At 41.4% G+C, this 20615-nt stretch overlaps 1 protein-coding gene across 1 annotated transcript in view; it reads right to left on the bottom strand.

Moving 5' to 3' along the window:
* The window catches only part of LOC118910445 (bromodomain adjacent to zinc finger domain protein 2B-like), a 117254-nt gene extending 99042 nt beyond the window's left edge, over nt 1-18212 (bottom strand). The window contains exons 1-3 of the mRNA XM_057493914.1: nt 18096-18212; nt 1960-2095; nt 1432-1553 (exon numbers count right to left, since the gene is read on the bottom strand). Coding sequence (XP_057349897.1) covers nt 1432-1488 — 57 coding nt within the window. The 5' untranslated portion in view covers nt 1489-1553; nt 1960-2095; nt 18096-18212. The remainder of the gene's footprint in view (nt 1-1431; nt 1554-1959; nt 2096-18095) is intronic.
* Between the last annotated feature and the right edge of the window lie 2403 nt (nt 18213-20615).

The following is a 20615-nucleotide window of genomic DNA, read 5'->3' on the forward strand; positions in this document are numbered from 1 at the left end:
TATATTAGAGGAATGTAAAGCTAAAGCAAGGTTTATGTACATTTTTTCTGAAGCTCAAAATAGACCAAAAAAGTAAAGGAATGTGCATGCTAAAAAGAAACTTGAATTTGCAATTATTACAAGAAGGAAGCACATGAAATAGGAAGGACATTAGAAACATCTCACTGTTATCTCAGAAACCAAGATACACAAAAGTAAAGTACCTTCAGATTTCTACTTGGAACCTAAGAAATCTGTTTTCCATAAATGCATGTCATTTAGAAAAAGCATCCAATGTTTTGGCTCTTAAGCGTTACGGTGATTTCAGTCCTAAAGGTGTTTTGTGACTGCACAGGCATTCCCTGTCTAATAAAGGCCCTCAGACATCTCAATGATATACAAGACTGGGTCCATCAAATATGACCCACAGTATGGGAATCAGAATGTGTAAGTTAAGATGAAAGAAAATGGGGTTTGCAAACCAAGGTAAAGCAAACTAAAATGGCCCAGGACTCTGATTTCCCCCTCAAGGCCACAGACTGACTCTTGACTCACGTATCCTTGACTTGTTTTACAGGTATTTAGGCTCCACCAGACGAGCCACCTCCTGACAATGAGCAAGTGAACTCTAGCCTCAGTGGCGCCAGAAGGCTGACAGCTAACACTCCTCAAACAGTCCCGTCACCTCACCACGGACCCGTCAGAACAATGCCACAAGCTCATCACACATCCTGCAACCCTTTCCCATAACCTTTATAAGCCCTTGCTTGTAAGCCAATAGTGAGTGCAGGGCTTCAAACTTTAGCTATCCGTTCTCCTTGCTTGGGGAACGCCCACCTTCTTTCCCTATGTTAAAAAAAACCACATCCCAAAGTCAGGGTTTGGTTTCACTGCTCAGGTCAGTGTTTGGCTTTGCTGTATGCTGACTGAGTGGAAACAGGTGTGTCTCATTTGGTAACAACTTCACCTTAGATGGTGTTAAGCAGCATCCAGTAGGTGGCATGGAGACAAAAGACATCATCATATTTTGTTCTAAACCTGATTCATAAAATTTGCTCACGCAAATCATGTATCAAAATAGATACATGTTCCCTTGGTTAATTTATGCATGTTTTTAACAAATACATTCACACAGAGGTCTGGCAAAGAACATATTAGTGAAGGAAGTTAATTTTTAAAAATTATGTTCAACACTCATTCAGGAGAAATCATCAAGCACAATGATAATCCCATTTGAAAATGACAAGCCACAAGGGATAGCAACATATTGAGAAGTTAGCTTTTCAAAAGCTAGGGACATAAAAGCATACTAAATTCTGGTTTGGTATCAATAAAATAGTAGAACTCAAAATAATGTTCTGAATTTTAATGTACTTAAACTTCCACTTTTCAGTGGATCTCAATTACTTTAATGTTGGAAAAGTAACAATACAGGTGACTGAAGGGACTTACTAGGGTGTGACTTTTTCCTCTTTGCCTCAGGTTCCAGGGAAGACTGGCTGGTCCCATTTCTTGATATGAATTTTATGACTGTGTATATGATGCTGAAGTGGCATTTCTCTACAGAAACAATCCTGAATCAAAACGATACAGAATAATATAAAGTTAATCCTTAGAAACCCTCAGTGAATGAGGAACATTGCGCATTAATTATTACGGGGTCAGATCCTTAAAGATGATTCACACAAGGGCACAAAGCTCTAAGAGCTGGCTCATTCCTCACTTGATCTGCTTCCATAAAGCATTTTAAATTCACAAAATATTATTCTTTCTGGGCACACACTATGCCCCAGACCCTGGAGCTATTACATAATCTAATTCTGGTCTTTCATAACAGTTTTATTGTATAGATAACACCAGCCCTATTTACCTAAGAAATTTTATGCAACACACGTAAAAAAAAATGTTACAATACTATATGAGAATTTAATAAAGAAAGCATCTAGGAATATGACAGAAAATGGCCGGTTCTGTACTCACTCCTTACAGAAACATCCAGAAGAAATCATGGCAAAGCCCCATCTGCAGGTGTCAGGACCCCAACACAGGACGCATTTTCCTCCTGGTGGACTGGGCTCCCAAGGCATCCCAAAGTTGCAGCCCAGCCTCCTGGGTCCTGCACATACAAAAGCTCAAGTCTTCACTCTAGCAAAGGTACCAGAGTGCACAGGATGAGCACACGTGCTCAATGCATGCCAGAAAAGGCAGGTTCAGGCATCCCATAGCTCAAACATAGTCACTACTGATGGTTGGGCCCCTTCTTAGAAGTCCTGGTAAAGGGCTCAAATCCAATATATGATTATTCAGTGAAAAATATATGGTTAAGTTTAAACAGAAATTGAGCCTGATGCTCTGTGCCCAGATGGGATTTTACACATATACCATAAACTTAAGAGCAAAGTGAACATAAAAAATTCGGATTTTCAGTCAAACATTAACATATGATGGGAATATGTTAGAAACAGTATCATTTACATCCACCACAACCAAAAAATGCAAAAATACAAATGCTCAAATATAAATGCAACAAAATACTTGTAGATCTCTGGGGAAAAACATGTGAAACATTTTTGACAGCAATGAAAGAAAAAACAAAACAACAGAGATATACTGCCAATGATCAAAATTCCATTACTAAGATGTCCATTTTCCTCAAATGGACTTAGAGCCCCCAAGTAATCCCAACAGTAACCTTACCACACTATATTGCAGGAAGTGACAATTCATTTGAATACCTGTTCATCTATACAATGATAAAGAAGAAGTTGAACTCAAATGTTAAAATTTCAAGCTTAATTGCACAGCTGCAATAATTAAAGGAACATATTTAAAATGAATACACACAGGGCCTCTCTTGTCCCCTCCAGGTGTGAGCCACGAGCTCTGTCCTTTCGCTTTATCTCTAAATAAAAGCCTGTACCTTGCTCTCCTACCTTGAGTGTTTGTGAAGCTCATTCTTCGACTTCGTGAGCAAAAACCCCGGCATCGGAGTAACCCCAAACAACAAGTCTCCCAACCACAAAAGCACTGACACCTTCTCTGCCCTGACAGAAACCACTGAAGAAACAGAACTTAACAGCCCTTGACTGAGACTTCATGGTAACTGTCCAAAGCAGCAATTTCATCCTAATGGATCCAGAAGATGACTGAGAAATTAGATTTTGCCTTGCTATTTAGAAATCTTCAAACTAACTACCAAACTTCTAGAAAAAAATTAACACAGCACGTCTTCCTAGTTGCCCTGTTTCTTATCTGTGCTCCAACAACAAGGACCCTCCTGGCTGCAAGTGGATAACAGACTTGCCAAGCATGTAACTCCAATTTCAGGAGGCAAGCAACTTACATATTAGAAAGTTATAAAACTGCACTAGATTAAGTGAACAAATTGTATTTCCATTCTACAGTATTACCCTGATCTGTAAACCTGTCTTCATTAGCCTGAATATTTTCAAACACCTAAAACTCAACTAGTTCTAACCACCTGCTTTACCAGTCAAAACCAAATGCGTGCTTGACACCCTCCATTTAAAAAACCCAGCTGTCTTGATGTTGATGTCTAGAACAAACACGTACCAGAGGTTTCCACAGGTCATTCACCCTTCTATTGGGCAGGTGTGTTAAGATGAAACTTATGACTTAAATGTCAAGCCACACTATAAATTGCACTTCTTTTCTCCTGATTAATAAAATAAAAGTAAATAAATAAATAAATACACACAAATAAATGAAATAGAACAGACAGTTCACAAATGGACCCAACAGATTACAGAATCTTGAACCTCGCCAAAGAAATGAAAGCACTTCCACACAGAAAACAGGGCCTTTAGACTTTATTCTTCCATTTGCTTATTTAGAGTTCACCAACATCAACAAATGGAGACGAGGCAAAAGGATGGCCATGTGTAAATGAATAGACAGCTCAAGTCAGAAATGAAAGAAAAGCTACAACTGACACAACAGAAACACAAAGGACTGCAAGAGGCTGTTGTAAGAAGCTCCTAGAAATGCACGATATTCCAAAACTGAACCAGACAGAAGAAATAGAACATCTCCACTGACAGATTAACAGTAATGAACTGCACTGATAATCAAAAAAAAAAAAAAAAAACACTATTTACAAAGTCAAGGACCAGATGGTTTTAAAAAATTACTTCCACCAAACATTTAAAGTACAGTTAACATTTACCTTTCTCAAACTACTTCTAAACATTGCAAAGGAAGGAAACTTCACACCTTTTTATTAGATCAGCATCACCCCAATACCAAATCCAACAAAAACAGAACAAAAAAGGAACACTAAGACACCACCATCCTTGGTGAACACATTTGTGAAAATCCTCAAAAAAATTAGCAGCAAACTGAATTAAAAAATACATTACAAAACTCATTAACCAAGAACAAGTAGGATTTATTCCAGGGATGCAAAGATGGTGAAGTATCTGCAAATCAATGTGACACATCCCATTAACAAAAGGAAGGACAAAAACGATTGTCATCACAATAGGTACTAAAAAGGATCACAAAACCCAACATGCTTTTATGCTAAAAACTCAACAAAGTGTGTAGAGAGGGAACATACATCAACATAACAACGGCCATATATGGCAAACTCACAGCTGCCATCACACTGAATTGCAAAAAGTTGAAAGTTTATCCTCTAAGGTCAGGAGCAAGGCCAGAATGCCCACTGTCACTTTTATTAAACATAGTCCTGAAAGTCCTAGCCACGGCAACCAGACAAGTAAAAGGCATCCAAGCTGGCAAGGAAGAAGTCAAATTGCCCCTACTTACAGGTGACATGATACTGTATAGACAAAACCCTAAAACCTGCATCAAAAAACTACTAGAATTAATAAATGAACTCAGTAAAAGTCACAGCAAACAAAACCAATGCACAAAAATCTGCCACATTTACACATACAAATGAACTACCAGGAAGAGATTTAAGAAAGAATCCCATTTATGATTGCCTCAAAAAGGATAAAATCACTGGGAATAAAATTCAACCAAGGCAGATAAAGACCTGTACTCTCAAAACTCTAAGACACTGATGAAAGAAACTGAGGAAGACACAAATAAATGGAAAGCTCTCCCGTGCTCCTGGATAGGATGAATGAATATTGTTAAATTGGCCATATTATCCAAAGCAACCTACAGATTCGATGCAATTCCTATAAAAAAACCAAACGCATTTTTCACTCAACTAGAGGAAAAGATCCTAAAATTTATATGCAACCTCAAAAGACCCTGAAGAGCCAAAGAAACCTTGACAATGAAGAACAATGCTGGGGGTAAACAGCTATACTACAAAGCTGCAGTGAATTAAACAGTATGGTACTGACACAAGAATATATGAATCAATGGAACTGAACAGATAACTAAGAAGTAAACCCACACTTATATGGTCAATTAAAATATGACAAAAGAGGCAAGAATATACAATGGGGAAAAGACAGTCTCTTCAATAAATGGTGCTGGGAAAACCAGACATCTACATGCAGGAGAATGGTATTGCATCACTGTCTAACATCATGCACAAAACTTAATTCAAAATGGATTAAATACCTAAAGGCATGAAAGCACAAAACTTTTTAAAGAAAAGATGGGCATGAATCTCTTGAAAATCAGCAAGAGTAAATTTTTTCTCGACACACCTCCCCAGGCAAGGGAAACTAAAGAAAGAATAAACAAGAGGGGCTTCATCGATGTAAAGTTTCTGTAGAGTAAAGGACAACATCGACAAAATGAAAAGGCAACTTACTGTAAGGAAGAACATATCTGAAAGTGATATATCTGATAAGGGGCTGACATCCAATATATATTGGATAAATATACTACAAAACAAAGAACCCATTAAAATATGGGCAGAGAACCGGAAGAGACATTTCCCAAAGAGGGCATACAGATGGCCTACAGTCACATGAAAAGATGCTCCACATCACTAATCATCAGGCAAATGCAAATTAAAACCACGAGGGGACTCACTCAAGATGGCGACGTGAGTAGGGCAACAGAAATATCCTCCCAAAACCATATAGATTTTGAAAATACACCAAATGCAACTACTCCTAAAAGAGAGTCCAGAAGATACAGGACAACAGCCAGGCTACACCTACATCTGCAAGAACTCAGCATCTCACGAAAAGGGTAAGATACAAAACTGCAATATGGTGGGGCCCGTGCACTCCCCCCACCACAGCTCACTGGGGTGAGGAAGAGCATCAGCCTGGGGAGGGAGTGCAAGCAGAGGACTGCTCAACAACCAGCCCTTGTAATCTGCACTGGGAGCACAGACCCACATAGCACGGTGTACGGGATATGACAGAAATGGGAAAGTAAATTCCGAGAAGGAGACCATGAACAGGTCCCCACAGCCGGCTGCCCTGGAACAAAAGAAAAGCAGGCACGTTAAAAGTCGTAAGGGGACAAGGGTTTAACAGGTGGACTAAATCGTCCTGGCACACACAGAAAAGCAGGCTGGGAATGTGAAGGAACGTCAGGTGCCCTAAACCCCTGGGTAGCAACACAGCTCCGAAGCCCATCATAGCGATAAGCAGCCTGTTCATTCTCCCCGGTGGGCACTGCAAGCAAACCACTGAAGCACCATTGCTGCAGACCAGCAGGGGAGCAGCCCCACTCACAGCAACCACACAGAATCTTCTCCCAGCGCACACCTAAACGAGTCAGAGTCAGAGCCAGAAACTGCCCCCTGTGCGCAGCAGCTGCCTGGCACAAGCTTAATGAAGCCGGTGCAAAGTCCAGAAGTCACAAAGGGGTGCCTTTCTCGCAGGAGAACACATGCAGCTCGCCTGCAACCCCTGCCAGTGCCTAAGGCGATCCTGAGGGCCGCCCCACCCAAGGTAGCTCAGGGGATTAACCCAGAGACTGCTCCCTGTGTGCAGTTAACGGGCACAGGAAGCAGAGAAGGGAAAGGTTACCAGAAAACAGGAAGGGACTCTCTTCTCCCACCTGACACACATACCACTCGCCAGTGATCACTTCTATCACCGTGAAAAGGAAGAACAACCTGGTTCAGTCCAAAATCACTCAAATTCCAGAGAGAGAGCCTGGTGAGACAAGTATAACCAGTCTTCCTAAAAAAGAATTCAAAATAAAAGTCATAACCAGGCTCATGGAGTTCCAGAGAAATATGCAGGAGCTCAGGGATGAATTCTGGAGGGAGACAACAGAAATGAAACAAACAATGGAAGGACTTAAGAGCAGACTGGATGAGGTGCAAGAGATTGTTGATGGAATAGAAAACAGGAATACAGAGAAACTGAGGCAGAGACAGACCAAAGGATCTATAGGAATGAAAGAACACTTAGGAGAATTGTGTGACCAATGCAAATGGAATAATATTCGCATTATAGGGGTACCAAAAGAAGAGAGAGAAAATGAGATAGCAAGTGTCATTAAAGAAATAATTGATGAAAACTTCCCCAAGCTGGGGAAGGAAATAGTCTCAGACCATGGAAACCCACAGATTTCCCAACATAAGGGACCCAAGGGAACAACACCAAGACACATAATAATTAAAATGGCAAAGATCAAAGTCAAGGACAGGGTAGTAAAAGCAGCCAGAGAAAAAAGATCACCTGCAAAGGAAAACAACCCATCAGGCTATTTTCACACTTCTCAACAGAAACCTTACAGGCCAGAAGAGAGTGGCATCATATATATAATGCATGAAACAGAAGGGCCTTGCACCAAGAATACTGTATCCAGCAAGATCATCACTTAAATTTGAAGGAGGGATTAAACAATTTCCAGATAAGCAAAAGTTGAGGGAATTTACCTTCCACAAAACACCTGTACAGTGTATTTTAAAGGAACTGCTTTAGATGGAAGTACTCCTAAGGTTAAATAGATGGTACCAGAGAAAATAAAATCACACCAAAGAAAGCACAACAAATACTAACTAAAGCCAAAAAATAAAATCAGTTATCCACAAAAGGAGTTAAGGGAAACACAAGAGAGTACAGAATTAAACACCTAAAACACAGAGAGTAGAGGAGGTAGAAAAAGAAGGGAGGGAAATAAAGAATCATCACACTGTGTTTATAACAGCATAAGTGAGTTAATGTTAGACGATTACATAGCAAAGAAGCTAACCTTGAACGTATGGTACCCACGAATGCAAAGCCTGCAATGGAAATAAGTACATATCTATCGATAATTACCCTGAATGTAAATGCAGGAAATGCACCAATCAAAAGACACAGAGGGAGGAGGAGCGAAGATGGTGGCGTGAGTAGAGTAGCCGAAATCTCCTCCCAAAACCACATATATTTTTGAAAATACAACAAATATAAATACTTCTAAAAGAGAGACCAGAAGATACAGTACAACAGCCAGACTACATCTACATCTGCGAGACCCTAGCGCCACACGAAGGGGGTAAGATACAAACCACGGCCCGGTGGGACCTGAGCGTGCCAATCACACCAGCTCCTTGGTGGGAGGAGAGGAGTCGGAGCGGGGAGGCAGAAGGAGCCGAGGACTGCTAAATAACCAGCCCCAGTCATCCACACTGGGAGCGGAGACACACAGTGCATGGTGTGCTTGACACTAGGGAAACAGAACAGTAAAACCTGCAAGTGGGTCAGCGCAGCTGGCGCCCCTGGGACAAAAGAAAAGCGAGGGCTTTTTTGAAAGTCTTTAAGGGACAGGGGCCCCACAGCTGGACGGAAGCGTCCTGGCGTGCTCAGCACAGAAGCTGGGAATCATGGGGAACTCTGGGCGCCCTAACCCCCTGGGCGGCAGTGGAGCTTGGAGGCCCCTCACGGCGATGAACAGCCTCTGGCACGTTCCTCCTCCGGCAAAGCTCTGCCACAGTGGAGCAGCAACCTGAGGCCGGCCACACCGAGAGCAGCCGCTCGGGCCAGACTTAGAGGCCACATCTGCATGCAGCTGCCCAGCACAAGCCACTAGGGGTCGCTGTTCTCACAGGAGACGAAGGCCACAAACTAGCAAGAAGGGATGTTCTCCCAGCTGACACATGCGCCAACTCCCCACAACTACCTCTATCGCCATGAAAAGTCAGAAGAATTTGATCAAGACCAGACTAACAGAGACAACCCCTGAGAAGGAGCTTGGGGGGACAGACCTAACCAATCTTCCTGAGAAAGAATTCAAAATAAAGGTCATGACCATGCTGATGGAGCTGCAGAGAAAAATGCAAGAGCTAATGGACAAAGTAGGGAGGGGAGACTACAAAAATAAAACAATCTCTGGAAGGATGTTAATGAAGAATGGATGAGATGCAAAAAGCCATTAATGGAATAGAAACCAGAGAACAGGAACGCATAGAAGCTGACACAGAGAGAGATAAAAGGATCTCAAGGAATGAAACAATATTAAGAGAACTATGTTACCAATCCAAAAGGAACAATATCCACATTATAGGGGTACCAGAAGAAGAGAGAGAAAAAGGGATAGAAAGTGTATTTCAAGAAATAATTGCTGAAAACTTCCCCAAACTGGGGGTGGAAATAATTGATCAGACCACGGAAGTACACAGAACTCCCAAAAGAAGGGACCCCAGGACGACAACACCAAGACACATAATAAATAAAATGGCAAAGATCTAGGACAAGGAGTTTCAAAGGCAGCTAGACAGAGGAAAAAGGGCACCTACAAAAGAAAACCCAACAGGCTATCATCAGACTTCTCAACAGAAACCTTACAGGCCAGAAGAGAATGGCATAATATATTCAATGCAATGAAACAGGAGGGCCTTGAACCAAGATTACTGTATCCAGCACGATTATCATTTAAATATGAAGGAGGGAGTAAACAATTCCCAGACAAGCAAAAGTTGACGGAATTTCCCTCCCACAAACCACCTCTACACGGTATTTTAGAGGGACTGCTCGACATGGCAGCACTCCTAAGGCTAAACAGATGTCACCAGAGAAAATAAAATCACAGCAAAGAAAGCAGACCAACCAAATACAAACTAAAGGCAAAAAATAAAATCAACTACCCACAAAAGCAGTCAAAGGAAACACAAAGGGCCACGCAATAAAACACCCAACATATAAAGAATGGAGGGGGAGGAATAAGAAGGGAGAGAAATAAAGAATCACCAGACAGTGCTCATAACACCACAATAGGCGAGTTAAGTGAGACAGTAAGATACTAAAGAACCTAACCTTGAACCTTTGGTAACCACAAATCTAAAGCCTGCAATGGCAATAAGTACATATCTTTCAATAGTCACCCTAAATGCAAATGGACTGAATGCACCAATCAAAAGACAGAGTAATAGAATGGATAAAAGAGCAAGACCCTTCTATATGCTACTTACAAGAGATGCACCTCAAACCCAAAGACATGCACAGACTAAAAGTCAAGGGATGGAAAAACATATTCCATCCAAACAGGGAGAAAAAAGCAGGTGTTGCACTACTGGTATCAGACAAAATAGACATCAAAACAAAGAAAGTCACAAGAGATAAAGAAGGACATCACATAATGATAAAGGGTCAGTCCAACAAGTGGATATAACCATTATAAATATATATGCACCCAACACAGCACACCAGCATATGTGAAACAAATACTAACAGAACCAAAGGAGGAAATAGAATGCAATGCGTTCATTTTGGCAGACTTCAACACACCACTCATTCCAAAGGATAGATGCACCAGACAGAAAATAAGTAAGGACATGGAGGCACTAAACAACGCACTAGAACACATGGACCTAATAGACATCTATAGAACTCTACATCCAAAAGCAACAGGATACACATTCTTCTGAAGTGCACATGGAACATTGTCCAGAATCGACCACATTGCTAGGCCACAAAAAGAGGCACAGTAAATTCAAAAAGATTGGAATCCTAACAACCAAATTTTCAGACCACAAAGGTATAAAGCAAGAAATACATTGTACAAAGAAAGCAAAAAAGCTCACAAACACATGGAGGCTTAACAACATGCTCCTAAATAATCAATGGATCAACAACAAAATTAAAATGGAGATCCAGCAACATATGGAAACAAATGACAACAACAACACAAAGTCCCAACTTCTGTGGGATGCAGCAAAAGCAGTCGTAAGAGGAAAGTATATAGCAAACCAGGCATATTTAAAGACGGAAGAACAATCCCAAATGAATAGTCTAATGTCACAAATATCGAAATTGGAAAAAGAAGAACAAATGAGGCCTAAAGTCAGCAGAAGGAAGGAAATAATAAAGATCAGAGAAGAAATAAATAAAATTGAGAAGAATAAAACAACAGAAAAAAAATCAATGAAACCAAGAGCTCGTGCTTTGAGAAAATAAAAATAGATAAGGCTCTAGCCAGACTTAGTAAGAGAAAAAGAGAATCAACACACATCAACAAAATCAGAAACGAGAAAGAGAAAATAATGATGGACCCCATAGAAATACAAACAATTATTAGAGAATGCTATGAAAACCTATATGCTAACAAGCTGGAAAGCCTAGGAGAAATGGACAACTTCCTAGAAAAATAGTACCTTCCAAGACTGACCCAGAAAGAAACAGAAAATCTAAACAAACCAATTACCAGCAACGAAACAGAAGCGGTAATTACAAAACTACCCAAGTAAAAAAAACCCGGGCCAGATGGATTTACTTCAGAATTTTATCAGACATACAGAGAAGACACAATACCCATTCTCCTCAAAGTTTTCCAAAAATAGAAGAGGAGGGAATGCTAGCAAACTCATTCTATGAAGCCAACATCACCCTAATACCAAAAGCAGGCAAAGACCCCACCAAAAAAGAAAACTACAGACCAATATCCTTGATGAACGTAGATGCAAAAATACTCAACAAAATATTAGCAAACCGAATTCAAAAATACCGCAAAAGGATCATATACCATGACCAAGTGGGATTCATCTCAGGGATGCAACGATGGTACAACATTCAAAAATCCATCAACATCATCCACCACATCAACAAAATGAAGGACAAAAACCACATGATCATCTCCATAGATGCTGAAAAAGCATTCGACAGAAGTCAACATCCATTCATGATTAAAAACTCTCAACAAAATGGGCATTGAGGGCAAGTACCTCAACATAATAAAGGCCGTATATGACAAACCCACAGCTAACATCACATTGAAAAGCAAGAAACTAAAAGCTTCTCCTCTGAGATCGGGAACAACACAGGGATGCCAACTCTCCCCACTGTTATTCAATTTTATAGTACTGGAGGTCCTAGCCACCGCAATTAGGCAAAACAAAAGAAATAAAAGGAATCCAGACTGGGAAACAAGAAGTTAAACTGTCACTATTTATAGATGACATGATATTGTATATAAAAAACCCTAAAGACTCCACCCCAAACCTACTAGAACTGATATCAGAATACAGCAAAGTTGCAGGATACAAAATCAACACACAGAAATCTGTGGCTTTCCTATACAACTACAATGAACTAATAGAAAGAGAAATCAGGAGAACAATTCCATTCACAATTACATAAAAAAGAATAAAATACCTCGGAATAAACCTAACCAAGGAAGTGAAAGACCTATACCCTGAAAACTATAAGACACTCTTAAGAGAAATTAAAGAGGACACTAGCAAATGGAAACCCATCCCATGATCTTGGCTAGGAGAAATTAATATCGTCAAAATGGCCGTCCTGCCCAAAGGAATATACAGATTTGATGCAATCCCTATCAAATTACCAACAACATTCTTCAACAAACTGGAACAAATACTTCAAAAATTCATATGGAAACACCAAAGACCGCAAATAGCCAAAGCAATCCTGAGAAGGAAGAATGAAGTGGGGGGGATCTCTCTCCCCAACTTCAAACTCTACTACAAAGCCACACTAATCAAGAGAATTTGGTACTGGCACAAGAACAGAGCCACAGACCAGTGGGACAGAATACAGACTCCAGACATTAACCCAAACATATATGATCAATTAACATACGATAAAGGAGCCATGGGCATAACAACAGGGAAATGACAGTCTCTCCAACAGATGGTGCTGGCAAAACTGGACAGCTACAAGTAAGAGAATGAAACTGGATCACTGTCTAACCCCATACACAAAAGGAAATTCGAAATGGATCAAAGACATGAATGTAAGACATGAAACCATAAAACTCCTAGGAAAAAACACAGGCAGAAATCTCTTGGACATAAACAAGAGCAACTTCTTCATGAACATATCTCCCCGGGTAATGGAAACAAAAGCAAAAATGAATAGGTGGGACTATATCAAGCTGAAAAGCTTCTGTACAGAAAAGGACACCATCAGTAGAACAAAAAGGTACCTTACAGTATGGGAGAATATATTCATAATGACATACCATGTAAAGGGTTGACATCCAAAATATATAAAGATCTCATTCACCTCAACACACAGAAAGCAAATAATCCAATTAAAAAATGGGCAGTGGAGCTGAATAGACAGTTCTCTAAAGAAGAAATCCAGATGGCCAACAGGCACATGAAAAGATGCTCCACATCGCTTCTCATCAGAGAAATGCAAATTAAAACCACAAAGAGACATCACCTCACACCAGTAAGGATCGCCATCATTGAAAAGACAACAACAAATGTTGGCAACGTTCTCCATTGTGAAGAAAGGGGAGCCCTCCTACACTGCTGGTGGGAATGTAAATTAATTCAACCATTGTGGAGAGCAGCATGGAGGTTGCTCAGAATTCTCAAAATAGAAATACCATTTGACCCAGGAATTCCACTTCTGGGAATTTACCCTAAGAATGCAGCACTCCAGTCTGAAAAAGACAGATGCACCCCTATGTTTATCGCTGCACTATTTACAATAGCCAAGATATGAAAGCAACCTAAATGTCCATCAGTAGATGAATGGATAAAGAAGATGTGGTACATATACACAGTGGAATATTACTCAGCCATAAGAAAAAAACAGATCCTACCATTCCCAAAAACATGGATGGAGCTAAACGGTATTATGCTCAGTGAAATAAGCCAGGCGGAGAAAGACAAGTATCAAATGGTTTCACTCATATGTGTAGCATAAGAACAAAGAAAAACTGAAGGAACGTCACAGCAGCAGAATCACAGAACCCAAGAATAGACTAACAGTTACCAAAGGGAAAGGGACTGGGGAGTATGGGTGGAAAGGGAGGGATAAGGGCAGGGAAAATGAAAGCGGGTATTACAATTATCATGTATAATTAGCACGTAGGGTGTAGCATGGGGAGGGCTGTGCAACACAGAGAAGACGAGTAGTGATTTTACAGCATCTTACTACACTGATGGACAGTGACTGTAATGGGGTGTGTGGGGGGGACTTGGTGAACAGGGGGGCTTAGTAAACATAATGTTCTTCATGTAATTGTAGATTAATAACAAGAAAAAAAAAGAAGTTTGAACACAGATATACATGTAGGCCTAATGGCATGTGACTGACAAGACAGAGTTTGGGGGAACACTTCTATAAGCCAAATACTGCCAAAACCCACCAGAACCTAGGAGAGAGGCATGGAGCAGACCCCAGGCCACAGCCCTCAGCAGGAACCCAGCTGGTGACACTCCACTCTCAGACTTCTAGACCCCTAACTGTGAAAGGATACATGTCTGTGGTGTAAACAATCCAGTGTGTAGTACTGTGGTACAGCAGAGCCTTACAAAGTAACCAAGGTATCTATTTACTTATTGTTTTTTTTTTACAAAACTTCCCATTTGGGGAGTCTTACTCCTAAACCTACCCTTCTGTTTCATGACACAGGTAATTGCTAAAAATTTCCAATATTTTCAACATGGAAACCCACATATGAGCATCTCTATCTAAACTGACATACTCTATGGCCTATTTTCCCCACTCTTCCAAGGTTTGAGGCAAGAACTGGCCACATTCTATCTTCTCCTCAAATGTCCCAGTCTCTTTCCTGCTCTACATCCTTTAGCCACTTGATTTCCTCTATTAGAAATACTCTTCCACTCCCTGTTCTGCTGCTTAACTCCTACATAGTCTTCATTTTCTAGCTTAAGTACCATCACTACATAACTGCTTCTTCCTGCTATACAATTACTAAAACACCTGTTCAGCTCACTTGTACCCTTGTTTCCAAATCAATTGTTGGTATATTTGATATAATCATTGGCATAACAACATCTGCCACTCTTCTGAAGCTGCAATTTCCAAAGAAGGAAGATACAAGAGCCTGAAGATGTTAATAGTGTAGACTATTTATAATCAAACACTCTGTGCAAATCCAAATTTCTCACTTAACAGCTTCGGGTAACTTTGGGGAAAATCACTAACCTCAGACTCATCTGGTGCACGATGTACTTCACAGAGTTGTTGAGATAATCAAAGGAAATAATTTACATACATCACTTGCACTAGTATATATGATACTTGCTGACTCTTCTATTGATAGAGTTACCTCAATGCCAAGGACATACTAAGCGTTTAAATAAATATTTGCTGCAAAAGAATTTTCTCGATTCATTACTTTGTTTGAGTGGCTAATGATACGATTTTTAGACACAAAAATTAGTTGGAAATAAAAGTCAGGTAGTTTGTCCACTCAAGCACAGCATATCGGTAGTGAATTTTCCATTTACATATATGTGAACTTTTATAAAAAATCTAAGAGAAATGCTGACTTTCAGTGAAGCAGGTCAATACAAGGAGGAAATGTGACATCACACTAAGCCATTACTGTGTATGTGTATCCATATGTCTTAGTCTGAGACTCACTGGAAACAGACTGCATTCTAAGTGGGGAAGGTTAAGGAATGAATGTGCACCTAGTGACAGAACATTGACAAAACTGAGAAAATAGATACATACATAGATGATTGATAGATCAGATAGATATACATACAGATTAATTAGGTACATAGACGATAGCAGGTAGATATAGATAGATGATAGATTAGATACATACATACATACATATGTAGATAGATAGATATGGATAGATGGATAGATAAATAGACAGGTAGGTAGGTAGACAGGAAATCATAATACTAAACAAAGCTATCGCTCACTCAAGATCATCTACGTGCTCCCTTACAGGAGACTCACTTGAGATCCAAGGACACAGACAAACTACAAGTTGAAGGGGTGGGGACAGGTACCCTACACAAGTGAAACTGAAAAAAAAAGGGGGATTCTGTTTGAGTCTCCAGAGAGACAGTGAGTACAAAAGAGCCCTTCCAGCCACAGTGGATTCTTTTTGTTTGGTTTTAATAGCATGCAGTCATAGATTAAGTGGTAGAGTGAAGCCCTTCTCATTTTTTCTCACCTCAACAATTGAATTGCTGTAATAACATGTGTTTGGGCTTTTGAAATCAGTAGATTTCATGATGTTTACAAATGTAAAGAAGTATTTAACTAGATAAAGAGGGAAGTTTGGACACTCAAACACGTCACTCAACAACACACTCTTTGCTCCCAACTGCTCCTGTCTAGAACTTGGTGTTCCTTTTCATTTGTCCCTCCTCCTATCAGCGGTGACACCGATGTGCCTCAAACACGGTGGTGAGCAAAGCACCAAGTTTAGGTTTCTGTCTACAACAGGCCCAGAGGAAGGATACTTGTGGTCTTCAGGGAGCACTTAGTCAATGAATGTGGCTAGAATACAGTCAGCAAGTGATAAGGAGGTAAGAGGACAGAGGACAGAGATATGGGCTGAAGTCCCTGCACCACCATTTACTGGTTTTGTAAGCACAAGCGGCTGACTCGACCTGCAAGTGTCTCAGTGAATCCAGTGCTATCTCTACAGCCTAGTTACCTTGCTAGATTTTTGGAAGCACAATGTAGGGAAGTGACATATAAGCTATGTTGCTAACTGTTCTGTACTTAAGGATAGATGGGCAGACAAAAAGATGATGACAGATGATAGATAGATTATAGATAGATAGATAGATAGATAGATAGATAGATAGATAGATAGATAGAAATATATAGAAAGATGACAGATATATGATTAGACAGATAGATGATAGATAGCTATAGATACATATCAATTATAACAAAGCTATTGCTCATGACCAGGAGAGCAACGATGAAAGAACAGAGTGAAACTACAAACAAAAAAGAAGAAAGAAATCCAGTTTAAAAAGTGCAATAAGCAGCCATAAGAAAAAACAAATCCTACCATTTGCAACAACATGGATGGAGCTAGAGGGTATTATACTCAGTGAAATAAGCCAAGTGGAGAAAGACAAGTACCAAATGATTTCACTCATCTGTGGAGTATAAGAACAAAGAGAAACTGAAGGAACAAAACAGCAGCAGAATCACAGAATCCAAGAATGGACCAACAGTTACCAAAGGGAAAGGGACTGGGACTGGGGAGGGTGGATGGGAAGGGAGGGATAAGGGCAGGTGAAAAGAAAGGGTGTACTACGATTAGCATGTATAATGTGGGGGGGCGCATGGGGAGGGCTGTGCAACACAGAGACGACAAGCAGTGATTCTACAGCACGTTACTATGCTGATGGACAGGGACTGTAATGGGGTTTCTGAGGAGGACTTGAAGGGGGGAGCCTAGTAAACATAATTTTCTTCATCTAATTGTAGATTAATAATAACAAAATAAAAAATAAATAAAAAATTTAAAAAGTGCAATAAGGCCACAGCTATCAATTATCAGAATGAAAGGACAGACTTTCAATGCTCCAATCAAAAGAAACAGGATTAGAAGAAGGGATGAAAACTCAGGATGACCTACGTGCTCCCTTAAGGAGACTCACTTGAGATCCAAGGACACAGACAAACTACAAGTCGAAGGGGTGGGGAAAGGAACCCTACACAAGTGTAATTGAAAAAAAAAAAAAAAAGATGGATTGATGGGATTGAAGAAGGCGGCGTGAGATGGGAGGAAGAAACCTCCACCCAGAACCACATACAGACGTACAATATGGAAATAGAACAACTACCCCAAATTCTGGAAGAGCAGCAGGGAAGAAGGCTGCTGCGGCAGGCTGTCACCTCAAGGAGAAGGGTGACGTACAAAGCCGTGATCCACAGGGACCCAAAGCACTTCCCACACCTGAGCTCACAGTAGGGAGGAAGAGAAACGGAACCGGGGAGGGGGGTGGAGGCCTAGGACTGCTGAACACCCAGCCCTGGAGATGTGCTCTGGGAGCACAAACCTACCATACATGGTGCGCTCTGGAGGATCGGTGGGGTTGGAAAGCCAAGACAGGCAGAATACTTCCAGAGACTTGAGATTCCAGCCACTGTGGGACAACACAGGGATCCACATCCGGCCGCTATGGGACAAAAGAAAGGCGGGCAGTCTGAGAGACTTCCTAACAGCGAGACAGCTGCTAAAGGGACAAGGCTTCCAGAGCTTGCCACTAAGGAGAAAGGACAGGTGCGCCAAACTGCCCGGGTGCACTCTGCCCAGCAGGCGGGAGAACTTTTAGGAGCTCCAGTCGCTCCGTCCCCCTGGCTGGCCTCGCAGCTCCGAGGCCCCCCTACCGTGCTGTGACTGATACACGGCCTGCCTCCCTGCCGGCACTGGCTTGCTACCCGGCGGCCCCCACCATCGCACCAGGCCAGCGAGAGGACGTCCCCACCTACGGCAGCTTCTCCCTGCGTGCTCCGCAAACTGGCCCTGGCAGTGGAGACAGGCACTGTGGCCGGGAAGCAGGAGAGACCTCTTTCCTCCCGGCAGGGGAGGGCACCAGCGCTGCTCCCGTGACCCCTGCCATCTCCCCAAAGGGCTGAGCAGCCCCAGAGAGTAAATCTTCTGGGAGCTAGAGGGCGCCACCTACAAATATGAACCGTCAAAGGAACCTGGTAACAGGACTCAAATCAATCTTCCTGAAACAGATCTCAAAATAATCATCAGGAACATGCTCATGGAGCTACAGAAAAAAACTGCCCGTCTCTTGAGTGCAATTCTCTCTCTCTCTTTCTCTCTCTCTCTCTCTCTCTCTCTCTCTCTCTACCAGGAGCACTACTGAGGCCTTGTTCTGAGAGGGATGCTGGAACAGCCCAGCAGGAATGGCAGAGCTCTCAGGTCCACCACCACCAGTGCCAGGACAGTCCCACACAGGGTCTGACAGAACTGCAAACGGGGGATGCCACACGTCTAACTCCGCAGGAAAGATAACAGTGCCGCATGCTAGCCTTCCCATTAATGGCTAGTGGCTGGGTGGCTCCACCGATACCAGGTGATGTAAACACCCAGGGCTTTATCTCCTTAGCAACCTTTTTTCGCTATGACCCTTGAAAGCAACACATGGAAAGATACTATCTACCAGTCTCCACACCATCTCACTTCTCAGCTTAGGCTCGATTTTCCTGTATCACATCTTCTCCTCTTCATAACAGTTTTCTCAGTCAATTGGTGTTCTGGAAAAAAAAAAAATTAGAATTGGAATGACATGGCACGGTGTATAAGATTCCATTTGAACACCATCAGTAGAACAAAAAGACATCCTACAGGATGGGAGAATATATTCATAGATAACATAGCCGATAAGGGGTTGCCATCCAAAATATGTATTAAGAGCTCACGTACCTCAACACACAGAAAGCAAATAATCCAATTACAAAATGGGCAGAGGATCTGAACAGACACTTCTCCAAAGAAGCAATTTCAGGTGGCAGACAGGCACATGAAAAGATGCTCCACATTGCTAATCATCAGAGAACTGCACATTAAAGCCACACTGGGGTATCACCTCACACCAGTGAGGATGGCCACCATCCAAAAGACAGACAACAACAGATGTTGGTGAAGATGTGGAGAAAAGGGAACCCTCCTATACTGCTGGTGGGAATGTCAGTCAGTTCAACCATTGTGGAAAGCAGTATGGAGGTTCCCCAAAAATCCAAAAAACAGACATACTATTTGTCCCAGGAATTCCTCTCCTAGGAATTTACCCTAAGAATGCAGGAGCCCAGTTTGAAAGAGACATATGCACCACTATGTTGATCGCAGCACTATTTACAATAGCCAAGAAATGGAAGCAACCTAAGTGCCCATCAGGAGATGAATGGATAAAGAAGAGGTGGTACATATACACTATGGAATATCATTCAGCAATAAGAAAACAAATCATACCACCATTTGCAACAACATGGATGGAGCTACAGGGTGATATGCTCACTAAAATAAGCCAGGTGGAGAAAGACAAGTAGCAAATGATTCCAATACTCTGTGGAGTATAAGAACAAAGCAAAAACAGAAGGAACGAAACAGCAGCGGACTCACAGAACCCAAGAATGGACTAACAGTTACCAAAGGGAAAGGGACTGGGGAGAATGGGAGGGAAGGGAGGGATCAGCGTGGGAGAAAAAGAAAGGGGGTATTACGATTAGCATGTATAATATGACGGAGGCATGGGGAGGGCTCTGCAACAGAGAAGACAAGCAGTGATTCTACAACATCTTACTACGCTGATGGACAGTGACTATAATGGGGTTTGTGGGGGGGACTTGGTGAAGGGGGGACCCTAGTAAACATAATGTTCTTCACGTAATTGTACATTAATCATAACAAAATAAAAATACAAAGATAAAAAATAATAAAAATGAATGAAGTTTAGACATAAATCTAACCAAGTAGGAGAAAGATTGCATTCTGAAAACTATCAGACACTGATGAAAGAAACTGAATTTGACACAAATATGTAAAAAAGCTATTCCATGCTCATGGGCGGG

Source organism: Manis pentadactyla, chromosome 16 (genome assembly GCF_030020395.1).
Source record: "Manis pentadactyla isolate mManPen7 chromosome 16, mManPen7.hap1, whole genome shotgun sequence".
NCBI lineage: Eukaryota > Metazoa > Chordata > Mammalia > Pholidota > Manidae > Manis > Manis pentadactyla.